This window comes from Scyliorhinus torazame, chromosome 2 (assembly GCF_047496885.1).
Source record: "Scyliorhinus torazame isolate Kashiwa2021f chromosome 2, sScyTor2.1, whole genome shotgun sequence".
In the NCBI taxonomy this organism is placed as follows: Eukaryota; Metazoa; Chordata; class Chondrichthyes; order Carcharhiniformes; family Scyliorhinidae; genus Scyliorhinus; species Scyliorhinus torazame.
In genome coordinates, this window is record NC_092708.1 from 113,499,813 (window position 1) to 113,513,467 (window position 13,655).

The 13,655-nt window shown below is 41.1% G+C and overlaps 1 protein-coding gene across 4 annotated transcripts in view; it reads left to right on the top strand.

The window, feature by feature from the left end:
• Nucleotides 1-317: 317 nt before the first annotated feature.
• tlk1a (tousled-like kinase 1a) overlaps nucleotides 318-13,655 on the top strand; it is a 279,213-nt gene continuing 265,875 nt past the window's right edge. The window contains exons 1-2 of one of the 4 annotated variants that reach the window (XM_072475834.1): nucleotides 318-744; nucleotides 988-1,121. In XM_072475834.1, the coding sequence (XP_072331935.1) occupies nucleotides 995-1,121 (127 nt within the window). In that variant the 5' untranslated portion in view covers nucleotides 318-744; nucleotides 988-994. The remainder of the gene's footprint in view (nucleotides 745-987; nucleotides 1,122-13,655) is intronic. The other 3 variants (XM_072475818.1, XM_072475826.1, XM_072475832.1) reach the window with 3 other exon arrangements.

Genomic DNA, 13,655 nt, shown 5'->3' on the forward strand with positions numbered 1-13,655 from the left:
TTTGAACCCCTTAATTCACCAATGAGGAAGTAGTGGTTGTCTTTTATCTTGGAAAATTAAAGTTACATCAATGCAGGTGAAGAAAATGGGATGACTGTAAACTGCCACCTTAAGTCACTATAAAAGACAACATTTACTGAAGACTAATTTCCAATAGGCTACAACATATTCCCCTGGAGTTGCCCAAGTTAACGTCATGACATCTAACTGTGGGCGGGACGAGGTTCGGTTACTTTATAGTTTCATTTTTTGGGGATATAGGAAACAAAAACCATATAAAGGAATTTGGCGCGACATTGTCGCAAAGATAGTTTGCCGAGTAAAAGCCGAAGCCCCTTTAATGAAAAGCTTTGAATGTGCGGAGCGAGCGGAGAGTTATTGACGTTTACTGAGACAATGAGAGAGAAGTTTCCCCAAACAGCAGCAGCTTAGAAACCTGTCCCTGGGCCAAAGGGGAGAGAGGAGGAGGAGGGAGAGGAAGAGGAAGAGGAGGACGTTTACTCTTTAACTCAAAGTTTAAAGTCAAGCTCGGCGGAGTCATTGACCCAGCCGCCGGGAGGTCGAGGGGGAGGCAGCTGCCGGATGACAGTCGGGGTCGGGCCGCAACATTTATTATTATTGTGGCTTTTGCCATTTTCATCTCTCCGCTGAGGTGCACGAACCTCGCGATAGTATTTGCACAAACGATGCGTGACGCTTAACTGATGCGAAGGTGACGGGGCCACTTGAAGACGCAGTGCAGAGGTGTGTGAACGTTTGTCACGGGGGGTGGGGGATAAATATATATTTATAGGCAAATGAGTGTGTGGAAAAAATAAAGGGTGTTTTTTTTTGAAAAGGAAAAATTAAAACCACTTTCTTGTCGGGTGTCTGGCGTGAGGTCGGTTTCAGTTTGCTGCTGGCTGAGGGTTTTTTTTCCCCCGGGGGGGGGGGGGGGGGAGGGCGTTGTGTCGGTGCTGACACTTTGTGTTTTTTTGTGTCTCAAAGTAGCTTGATGAGTGTCCAAAGTAACAGTGGAAGTGGTGGAAGTTTGGAGGGGACGCCATCTTGGTCCCAGTTCTCCACGTCCCCAACGCCGGGAGCTTTGCAGACTAACACGGCACCTGTAAAGGCTAAAGAAGGTAATTTGCTCCACACACTCGGCTTCAACTCCCGCCTGCCTTTTCCGATGTCTTTCGAAATGTTTCGTTTCGTTATTTTTTTAATTTTTGTTGTTGTTCTCTCATTTGTGAAGCGGTGGCATGCCGGGTCCCAAGCGGGTTACTCCGAGGCCCTGGGTACATTTAACATGAGATGAGATGAGGTGTCTAATGGTTGGTCTTGTGGTGCACACGCCAGAAACCCTCAGGCGGAATCTTAGGCAGGACTTACTTGGCCTTTGGTACCGCTTCGATATACAATAGATATATTTTTTAAAACCCTTCAGGCTCCACAGACCTTTGGTTGTGAAGTGACAAAAAGTGGAGCTGAGGTTTTATTGGAGCTGTAGCATGTTATGTTTACTCCATTGTGTGGCGCCCTCCTCCCCTAAGCGAGAGATGACGATGAAGAGGGTCAGGGCTTGACTTGGGGAGTCCATGATCTCATTTCAGTGCGAGTTTTGGCGGTTGACATATTGATTTGCAACATGATACTGAGAGGTTAAGTAAATTGTTTCTGAAAACGTAACCAGCAGGCTAAACTCCATTGCCATTTTTGGCAATGCCAGTCACCGATGAGATTTTTTAACAGTAAGTAGAAGGTATCAAACAGTATGGAAAGCACAACGCAGCTAAGTGTGGGGAGATTTTGGATTGTCAGATCAAAGGGAGACTGCCTTTTTGGCAACTGCAGCTATCCTTCCCACGATCTGAAGCAGAAGGTTTCGAAACCTAATGGCCTCCAAATTTTGTAAAACTTAAACGCCAGCGCATTTTCAGATCTTCACTACTATAAATGGACCCACCAATTAATCTATTAAAACAATTAGCAGCTTGATCAAACCCTCGTCACGTTTTTTGGTAAACCACTTCTGTTTGCAGTTATTTGCATAAAGATGTACGAATAATAGTTTTTTGAAAGGGAAAGAAGAATTAAAAATTTTGAAATAGCCACAGGTGAAGTCTCAGTGTGCAATTTTTAACTAGTCAGAAAAAACACGTATTCTTTAAATTTATTGGCTAATACATTTCATTTTAAAATATTGCAATGTAAGCTAAAAAGCCTTTTACTGTTAAGGTAATAGCAACTGCTGAGTCATCAGAATGACTTGATATATATTTTTAAAAATTGTGTAACACAGCTGCATTATAAAGTAGAAAAGCAATTTTCAATGTATTCTGCACTTCTGGTATGTGGGAGTTTTTCATTTGTTGACATTGGGTATAATAAACCTTTTCATAACGATTATGTCCATCTACACATACTGAGAGATATATTCCAGTCATGACAATATATTAGTATCTAATCACTTTGGAAGGAAACAATTACTTAGCAAAAGTTGACATAGTATTATTTTGGGGAAAACAATTTACATTTGAACCACAAACGTCAGTTATGTAATTGAAGCAGCAAATCATGCCATTTATCTTCACTGAAATGATTTCATAAGCTTCAATGCTGCATCTAAATGTTTTGGAAGTCAATGACCTGTTGGGAAATGTGAAAAAAATTGAATAATGCTTTATCATATTCAGCCAACATGCCAAAATGGATTACTTGGTGCACTGTTGGGGAGGTGAAAATGACTTTTCACTTCTCAGTTTGTTCTCCGATTTATTTAATTAACAGTACACACTTATTTTCATTGCAAAATACAAATCATAGTATATTTTTGGAAATGTTATGTGAAGAAAGTTTCAAATACAGCATGTTGACAAATTATTTGTAAACACTTGGGTCTCACTAATAGTCAACTGTAGTCTCTACATTAAATGCGTTCTTAATTTCTTACATGTACTTTTAATACTCATTATAAAAATCAAATGCTTGAAATGCAACGAGTTCCATTAATATTTCAAATTGGAAATTTCATTCCGAATTAATAACTAGTGAGTAATACTTGTGGATGTTTTTGCAAAGGTCTGGGTAATCCGAAGTTTGTTGGGCTGATTGATTTCTAATAATTGGTCGAAGCACTGATTGTAAAATTATTTGTTTCCAGGAAGTAGCCCTCGTCAAAAGAGATCTGGTGGTGCAGTGGGTAGCTAGGTTCAAGTCCCATCCTAGGACTTGATATTCAAGGGAGGTATATTCTGTCAATTTATAATTCCTCTTGTCAAATGGCAAGTGCAGAATTCCTGGTCAGCTGTGCGATGGAAAGAAATTGGAGCCTGTGCCATGGCAATTCATCGTTCCAGGCTACAACATGCATGTTGCCACAGCAACTCTGATTTCATGCCGATCAGTTGGCTGGATGGCCAATGTGGATCAGATTAATGTCAGTAGGACAGGGTTTGATCCCTGTTCTGGCTGGGGTGCAGAACCTCTCACCTTGTCCTCCCATGGTAGAGATCGTGGTGTTGTGGCTGGACCTACATTTGGGCAGCGAACTCCAAAAGGAGGTGCACTTTTCAGAAAAAAAGCCAGAAAGGTTTAGTAGAAAACCAAATTCCCATCTAAGATTAATTTCATTTGAAATTAAATTCATATTGCATAATAGAATGGCTCTTCACATAAAAATGAGTATGAGCACAATGGATTTGTCACATACTTTAGATTTTATCTTGGCAATAAATCAACTAAAAGCTGCATGTAAATACTTATAAAGAAGCAGATGTATAATAAAAGGGACATTGTCCTGAGAAAAGAGGCAAATTTCATTTTTTTGTAATATTGTATGCCAGTGATCAGATGTGTACTGACAATTTTACAGTGCCTTTTGCACCAGTGATCTGTTTTAATTTGTTGACAGAAATTTTCATAATTACATTAATTAAACCTTTTTATGCAATATATGTATATTGTAGCCTATTTAAACAAAGGTTTGTTTGCATTGCCATCCTTTGTATGAAATGCATCTTGTGTTTTATTGCAAGCTCATCTCTATATTTTCAAAAAATATGACCCATAGAAGACATTGTAGTATTTTAGGGACTAGGGACTATTTGCAATAAAAGCTGCAGTATTGGTGTAAAATGGTTTTACTTTACTGTGCACCGATGAATTTATTTTATTTTCAAAAAATGAAGCGTACCCAATTATATTTTTCTAATTCAGCATGGCCAATCCACCTAACCTGCATAACTTTGGGGTTGTGGGAGTGAAACCCGCGCAGACACTGGAGAATGCGCAAAGTCTACACTGACAATGACCCGGGGCCGGGATTGAACCCGGGTCCTCAGCGCCGTATACTGATGAATTTGTAGTGTAGAATGGACTTGGAATCTGGTCTGACCTGACGTTGAAACAAAGTAGATTGAGACCTTGGGGAAGTGTGTCTTGCTGTACTTTACATTCAGTCAGTTTGGGCAGAATATCCAGTTTAAGCTTCAGAAGTTAGTATTATTGAAGCAAAAAGGATTTGTACTGATAAATCTATGCAGGCTGAAGCTTGTGATACAATAATAACAGTATTGTTCGAATCCATTTTTGGATTTTCTTTAAAGATGTTTTGCGGGATAACTCCTGTTTTAAGCTGCATGCTTGTCATATGGTTGACTTTGTAGAAGTATCTGAAGGGATGTCCACAGTGATTTCCTTTTCATCCATTTGATGTTGTTACTCCTGATTTCATCCAAGAATTGAATGTTTTCAGGGCAGCTAGGCCTGTTGTATACTTATTAGCCCACTTACTGCTCCCAAACCTGTGTATTTCAGTGCTAACTTAGTGGTCAATCTGTTCCTGATATTACTTTTAATCTTGCTTTATCTGTTGCTGATTCAAAACATGCGTAATACTGGACAACCTGTATAGCGGGGGAAAGATGATTAGATTGTTCAGATATTTTATGTTGAATAATAATGCCTATTGTTTGTGGATTCTAGTGTGCATCTGATCATTCAAAATTATCAATGTACTAAAAAACTGAAGTATCCAATAACTTGAAATAATGTAATAGAATGAGGTAGAAGTTTAGTACTCATACATTTAATTACTAGGTGATTTGAAAGAAGAGTTTGCATTACTTACATTAAGGGTAGTAGAGGGAGATGAAACATTCAGTTGCAGTATATATTTCATGTTCAATGACAGTTGCATATTGTTTCAGGCAGTGAATCCAAACCAAGTTTTTTTTTTTTTTTTTTTTTTTTTTCTCCATCTGGTCAGCCTGCAGTTATTGGACTTTATAACATGTGGTGAATAAAACTCATGTAATTACTGTCTTTCTTCACTGCAGAGTAAAAATTTGCTACCATTCTGTTTATTACTACAGCAAGTCCAAAAACATACACGCACACAATTGTGGTTTTAGTTTTACCTGAGGTGGTTTTCGGAGCACAGTTAACTTCATTTTCAGCCGTTTCGTTACCAATGTTTAATCTAGAAATTGAGCGTATTCTGTCTACTTCTTAGTATCTCCTCCCACATGTGTGTATTTCCACACCTATAAGAACTGTTTATTCTTGACCTGCAGCAGGTGATTTTGTATAACTTTGTCCAACGATGTAATGTTACATCTTTAGTGTATCCAAATGTGAATAAAGGAGCGTTCATTCAAACTTACTGGAAATCAATATTTGATAATCCATTAACTAAATGACAGTATTTTTTATTATTAATTAATATTCTGATTAAACACAAGTCCAGTTTCCATTTTGAATACAGAAATCCAAGTTCATATTCCTTGATGTAATTTGTATACTTCTATACTGGTCAAACTGTTCTGAAATAAGTAATTAACATAATTTTTAAAAATAGCTTGATCATATTAGTTATGTGAAAAGTTTTGCCAACACCCTGTCTTATCTATCCATGTCTTCAACTTTAATTCCAATCTTAATTGATTTTTATATCCGATACCACTCGCAATTTTTCTAGTCGCACTTAAAAGTTTAACTTGTACCCCTTGGTGTATACTTTTCTTTTGTTGCTGACAATCGGTTACATTTCTCACTTATTTAATAACCAGTACCAATAGTATCTAGTAATCTTTATCACATCATAAAGTAACTTTGCACGCTAACAAAGACATGGGTAAGATTAGAAATGCATCGTGTTGTGACTTGTGGACACAATATTGCCACTTTGGTGTATTTAGCTAGGTCGCCCAGTGGATAATTTAAAATTTTGCATTTTGGTAGTTTATAATATACAGACATTGAAATTAAACATAGCCAAACCTTTCTCCAGTGGAACATGAACTGTTTTTTAGAATTCCATAATTATAATTGTAGCCGTGAACAAAAATTAAATGTTGGGGAAAAAGGGGAATCTAGAGCTGAACCAAAACACACAATGTTAGGAATGCACATTAGATTGTTTAATACCTATCTCTCATCTACATGCAACCACTCAGTGATATCATCAGAAAGCAACATTAGTTTTCACATGTATACTAATGATACCCAGCTCTATCTCACCACCACCTCTTGACTCCTCTGCTGTTGCTAGACCATCAGACTGCTTATCCAACATCCACAACTGTATTCGCAGATATTTCCTCAAATTAAATGTTGGGAAGACTGAAGCCATCACTTTTGGACCCCTCTCCAAACTCCGTTCCATAGTTACCAATTCCATCACTCTCCCTGGGAACAAACAGTCTCTGAGATTAAGCCAATCAGTTCGCAAACTTGCTGTCATATTTGACCCCGAGATATGCTTCTGACTTTATATTCCTGCCATCACTAAGACTGCCTATAACATCTGGTGCTGAAACCCTCATTCATGCACTCCTCAAGACTTTACTATTCCAACACATTCCTGGTTGGTCTCCCATATTCTATGCCCCGTAAACTTGAGGCCATCCAAAACTCTGCCCATGTTTTAACTTGCACCAAGTCCCCATTTCCCATCACCTTGGTGCTTGGTGACCTTTCGCTTCTGGCCAAGATTTTAATATTTGCATTTTTGTTTTCAAATCGCTCCATGGCCTTGCCACTTCCTATCTCTGTAATTTCCTCCAGCCTCTCTCTGCTCAGATAATCTCTACTGCTCTGATTCAGGCCTATTGGGCATCCTTGATTTTAATCACTTTTCCATTGCTGGCTGTGCATTCAGTTGTCTCGACCATAAACTTTGGATTACCCTCCCTACACCCCTCTATCTCGCCACCTCAATTTCCTTTTTTAAGGCACTCCTTAAAACCTATTTCTTTATCCAAGCTTTTGGTCATCTGACCAAATATCTTGTGGCTCAGTGTCATTTTTCACTATGCTCTTGTGAAGTGCATGTGCGCGGTGGTTAGCACTGGGACTGCGGTGCTGAGGACCTGGGATCTGGGCCCTAAGTCACTGTCCATGTGGAGTTTGCACATTCTCCCCATGTCTGCATGGGCTTCACCCCCACAACCCAAAGATGTCCTGGTTAGGTGGATTGGCCACGCTAAATTGCCCCTTAATTGGAAAAGAAAAATAATTGGCTACTATTGTTTTATTACATTACAGGAGCTATCTAAATGGTGTATGTTATTGAAAGACGGAAGGTGCATTAATGATTCCTTGTCGATGCTTGATCAAAACTGATTCTCAAACTAGTTGAATTTTTGATCGTAGTAGATCACGTGTTTCTGTTTAGAAATATTTTGCATAATATTATGTAATAAAGTGTAGTCTTGCTTTTTGGAGAACCAGCTTTGGTGACTTGTACTTGGGGGAGATGTTGGCATAGTGGTAATATCATCAGACCAGTAATCCAGAGGCGCTAAATCTCTGAGAACATCGGTTCAAATCCCACCATGGCAGCTGGTGGAAGTTCAATTAATTAATCTGGAACTGAAAGCTAGTATCAGTAATGGTAATCATAAATCTATATTCACTTGTTATGAAAACCCATCTTGTTCACTAACATCTTTTGGGAAAGAAATCTGCCATCCTTACCTGGCCTGGTCTACATGTGAGCTCAGACCCACAGAAATGTGGTTGGCCCTTAACTGCCCTCTGAAATGGCCTCGTAAGCCCTTAGTTCAAGAGCAATTAAGGATGGGCAATAAATAAATGCAGGCTTTGCTAGCAATGCAGACGCAATGACAGGATATATTTTTTAAAACACAAATTGAGGCAAGCATTTTTCTTCTTGCCTGACCCTCTTATCTGCACAATGCATTTGTGGCAAAATCATCAAAAGTGTTGATATCATTGAGATATTGATGGCAAAAGGTTTAAGTTCAGAATTGATGGAAAAATAGCTGTTCTTTGATTATATCAGCCACAGATTTGCCATCCCTCTCATCTTCAAAGATCTAATCTAATTTGTTAACTTTAATTTTGGACATTGCAGTTAACATTTTTTGATTTGATTACTAATAAAACTGTTTAGATATCTTGATGGGCCAATTGAAGTAAAATTAACCAAATAATATATGTTGCCTTCATATGGAATTGCATATTGTGTATAATGTGTGTTTAGAATATCAATTTCCTTCAAATTATCTCCACCTCCTACCTGCATTTTTGGTGTCCCAAGATCAGTTGGTCTCCTCATTTGGAACCTGATCTATGATTTATATATGCTTTATTTAGAGTCGTGTAGGAGGTGAATTAACACATAGTTTGGCTCCCATTCGTTTCTGTATAAATCACTAATCAGAAAAGGCTCTTTGAGGGGATACTATCCCCCCCCATGTGAGTCGCAAGTACATGTATGATTTCTGACTTTTCCTTGCCATGTCTATAAACTGCAGTAGCAACAAAAGGGAAGCCAGTAACTATGTCTGACACGTGTGACTGATACATAACCTTCTATTTTGCATTGCTGCTGAGCTGAATGTTTGATCATTTATTGGAATAATGGCTCTTTCATTAATTTGCATCTCTGTTGGCAGTGTATAATCAAGGTTTTTAAAATGCATATACCTGGTGGTGATTTTTTCTACTCACTCACCCTCCAACCTTGCTAAATAGATTTTGGATGGTTCCTGGAAGTCTGCCACACTATGGCAGAAAGACATTTCTGGCAGAAAGGGGAGACTCATTTTCGAAAACACTCCCTGTATAAGTGGTATTCTAATTTTTGTGTCAACAAAAATGTTACATAAGTTGACAGGACGAAAATGGTCTGTTTAAACCAACTGATCAATGCTGCACATGGGTCCCCTCCAAGTCCTCTTCACCGAGCGCCATCAGTATACCATACTATTACTTTCTCCCTTGTGTATGTATGTAGCTTCCCCTTAAATACATGTGATGTTTGCCTCAACTACAACATTCAGAATCATAGGCCATTCAGTCCATGCCAGCTTTCAGTCAGTCCTATTGCCCTGCTCTATCCCCATAGTGCTGCAAGTTTATTTCCCCCATGCCTATCCAATTTCCTTTTGAAATCATTGATACACCACTCTTGTAGGCAGGTCATTACCACTCGATGTGTTGAGAAAGAAAAAGGTTTTTCCTCAATCCCCTTGTGTTTCTTGCCCAAAATCTTAAATCTGTATTCCCTCTCCCTTGTACTCGTCAGCAAATGGCACCAGCTTTTCATTGTCTACCCCATCCAAATTGTCATAATCGTGTATACATCTCTCAAATCTCCTTTGTGCCAAGGTGAGCAACCCCAATTTATCCAGCTTAACCGTGTAGCGAAATCCCTTCATCTCTGGAACCATTCTTGTAAATGTCTTCTGAATCCTTTCAAGGATCTTTCATGAAGTGTGCAGGCTAAACTGGGTGCAATAATCTAAGTTGTGGCCTAATCAGAACCTTATAAAGGTTCAGCATAACTTCCCTGCTTATGTACCCAAGGCCTCCATTTATGAAGCACAAGATCTCATATACTTTGGTTATTCTCTCAATATGCCCTGCCACATTCAAAGATCAATGACCATTAATCCCTAGGTCTCTTTGTTTCTGCACACGATTTAGAACTGCTATTAAGTATGTATTACCTCTCCCTATTGTTGCTCTCTTTCGTGGCTCTAAATATGGCGATTAATAAGGTTGCCTTTCTTAATCTTAATTATGAGTATGCTTTCAGAGTCGCCAGGTATCTCTAGAAACCGCCACAAGATTCAACCGAATACCGATCAAAGAACCAATACACCAGTTAGTTAGTTCAAAGTCAATACTACTTTATTTACACACAGTATGATTTACTCATGCACAATAGCACTCCAGGCTAAACTATATCTATCACTAACACCGAAACTTAACTTTGGGTGCCCACTTAGGTCAGAGGAACAATGGCCGTTGTTCGGATCTGAGGCTGTTGGGTTCGAAGAGGTAGCAGGAGTGCAGCTAAGGTCGTCCGTCTGGTAGCGTGCGTTGAATTGAACTTATTTGCTTCTGGTGGTGCAGGTGGAAGGGTCTCTCCGGTTGAGAGCCAATTCCAAGAGACTGAACCTTTTCACGGGGGTTCCTCCTTATACTTGGAGGGGCTTCGCGCACTTTTAGGTGCCACAATTAATTGGGCAGCTTCTTGATCACTGCCATCGATGTAAGCCAATAAAGGGGCGGGTGCCTTGATGGCTGGGCATGTTTAGCACACTGGGCTAAATTGCTGGCTTTTAAAGGCAGGCCAGCAGCACGGTTCAATTCCCGTACCAGCCTCCCCGAACAGGCGCCGGAATGTGGCGACTAGGGGCTTTTCACAGTAACTTCATTGAAGCCTACTTGTGACTATATTTTATTTCATTCCTAAGTGGCCGTTGGCCTTGCTTTGTTTGTGTCTTCTTCCTGGGGTAGTGGCGCCGGACTGTCTGGGACAGGATCAGCTACCTGAGCACTAGTTCTTTGATTCCCGGAGATGGGCCATCAATATGTAAATCGGCCCGGAGTTTTGGTTCCGTCTACAGTCTGTCTTCCAAATATATATTCAGGCTCTGTGCCTGCTTGTTGCTTTGCATTGTCCATTTTTCCCTGTATGCTCTGCGTGTGTCCATTTTATATGCTGAAAGTGGCCATCCCAGATGGCTACACTCCCTCTTTGTGATCCTCAACGCAAAGCGTGAAGGATCATATTACTACATCTTCTTTGTTCTCTGCCTAAGTCGAGCACCCGCAATCAAGGACCGGTTCTATCCTACTCTGTCCTATGGATTTTCCTAAATTATGTCCTAAATTGCTTTTATTTACATCACATCATTATAAGATTCTAACGGGCACTATAACATTCAAGCATGCATTACATTTCTTTTTCATTTAAAACATGGGAACCTCAACTATCCTTCTCTAAACTATCTTTAGTCAATCAAAAGAATTTACAAACAGTATAAACTATATAATAGCAGCATTACATTTCTCTGTATCTTGGCGGTCAAGTACAGCATTTCACATCTTTTTTTATTAGAACAAACAAAAATTAGTCGATGCACTTTATTTACTTGGAGAGAGTGGGGGTTTTCTGGAGTCCGAAAATAGGGGGTCTGAGTGTATATACCGGAGTGCGGGAGGCTTTCCATCGCCATTTCCGAAGTCTGGATGACACTACAGAGTATTGCTATGACGAACAGTGCTTCTACGATGTATGAAAGGGAATACCATTTTATAAGGTTGTCGTACCAGGTTGTTGTGTCAGTGGCTGTCTCTGGGTGTGGTGTATCATAGATTATCATAGAATTTACAGTGCAGAGGGAGGCCATTCGGCCCATCGTGTCTGCACCGGCTCTTGGAAAGAACACCTCCACCCAACACTAAGGGCAATTTATCATGGCCAATCCACCTAACCACATCTCTGGACTGTGGGAGGAAACCGGAGCACCCGGAGTAAACCCACGCACACATTGGGAGAATGTGCAGACTCCGCACAGATAGTGACCCAAGCCGGAATCGAACCTAGGACCCTGGAGCTGTGAAGCAATTGTGCTATCCACAATGCTACCGTGCTGCCCAGGGTATGGCAGGGATGGGAAGCATTCACGTCCTGTGTGGTGTGGGTCGGGGGGTCGCGTCCGCGCGCAACTTAGTGATCCCACGAAGATCCAAATGTAGGTCATGAACGTTTTCATTCTCCCTTTTCTTTCTTGGTCTTCCTCTGTCTTCTGTTGTTTTGGATTTCCTGTGGACACGAGCATAATATCTGTTATTACCTTGTTTTAAGATCTCGTATGTCTGTCTGTCTCCTTTTATTATCAATTGCCCATTAGAATTGTCACCAAATGTGACTCCCTCATTTATAAAAAAAAAAAAAAATATTTTTGGGGACAAGACATCCAAAAAGAAAATACTGAGACAGTGCGAGCAGTCTCGCAGCCTGTGTGATCGATGCGGTGAGTGGGCGGACAATTTCTCCGTCCAGCAGCAAAGCGTTCCATCCAAGTGTTTGAGGATGTAAATAGCATGTGGGATAGCGACCGAAGGGTCGCCGGAAAACAAAAACAACTTGTGGCAAAGAGGATTCTTTAAACCACGATTCTTTAAACCACAGACTAAAAGTAAAAGCGTTTTGAACCAAAAGCTCCGAGTGGGGTGAGCATGGGCCCACCGCGGTGGGGCAAAAATGGGTGGAATCCCCGGATAGGACGGTGACCAGTGCCGTAGGTGCACTACCCGAGCTTAGCTGACCAGATGGGGGTCCTCAGGCAGGGCGGGGATCAGTGCTGTTACTCCACTGCCTGGGTGACCGGACAAGAACGGAAAGAATTTGTGTTCGTCGTGGAAAAACTGCCTCTTGTGATTGCCGCCGAATCAGAAGAGTAGTTATGACTATCAAAACGTTGTGCGGGGGGCCATGGATAAACTTCATCAAAGGGTCGTACACAATACAAACATTCAACATTTAAAAATCGCAAACTAAAATAACAAAATCGGGCAGGCTTCATCAGAAAGAAGGACACCGTAAATCTCACATCGGTTCCTTTTTACCATCATCTGGACACCTCATTGTTCTATAGCAAAAGGAGTCGCAAAGGGGCTCATCTGGTGGGAGTCTTGAGTCATCATCTTCTCTGGGTTGCCACACTCGTGACTGGAGTAACTGTGCCAAGTCTGCTTGGGGCGATGTGGGGTCCATCTCATGGTTACGATGAGTCTGTAGGAATTGTCGCGGTGCCAATGCTTAGTGTCCAGGTTGGAGGCGGGATGGGGCAATCCATAGTTGTTGGGCGGTGGGTCCGGATCAGGGGCTTTTATATAAGGGGTCGAACGTATCCTGTTCCGAGTCGCTGGGAGTGGGGCCTGGTGCAGAATTGAAATCGTGAGGCGGTTCCATGGGGTCTAATGTATCAGTGCTGTCGCTGTCGGTGCTGGTTGAATCAAGGGAGAGGTGGAGTGGTGCCTCTGGGGGTGGAGTCGAAGTGGTGTCCGAGGATGGGCTGGACTGGTTGGGGGAGGGTAGGAATAGGTCGTCCACGGGCGGGGCGTGTTCGTCTGCTGCTGCAAGTGAGATGTGTGAGTGGTTGCTCTGTGTGCCTTAAGCTGGTTTGTGAGAAACCATCCTGACTTGCCATTAGGATAAGTGATCTTATACACGGTGGGCCATCGGAAATGGAGTAGGGTCCTGCGAATTTGGGGGAAAGAAATGAGCTGGGGTTGTACAGGGAGAGCATGACCTGCTGTCCTACTGAAAATTCTGTGGGGTGTATCGTTTTGTCAAAACATACTTTACTTTGTTTCTTTCGTGTGCCAAGCCTAACAGCTTCGACGAA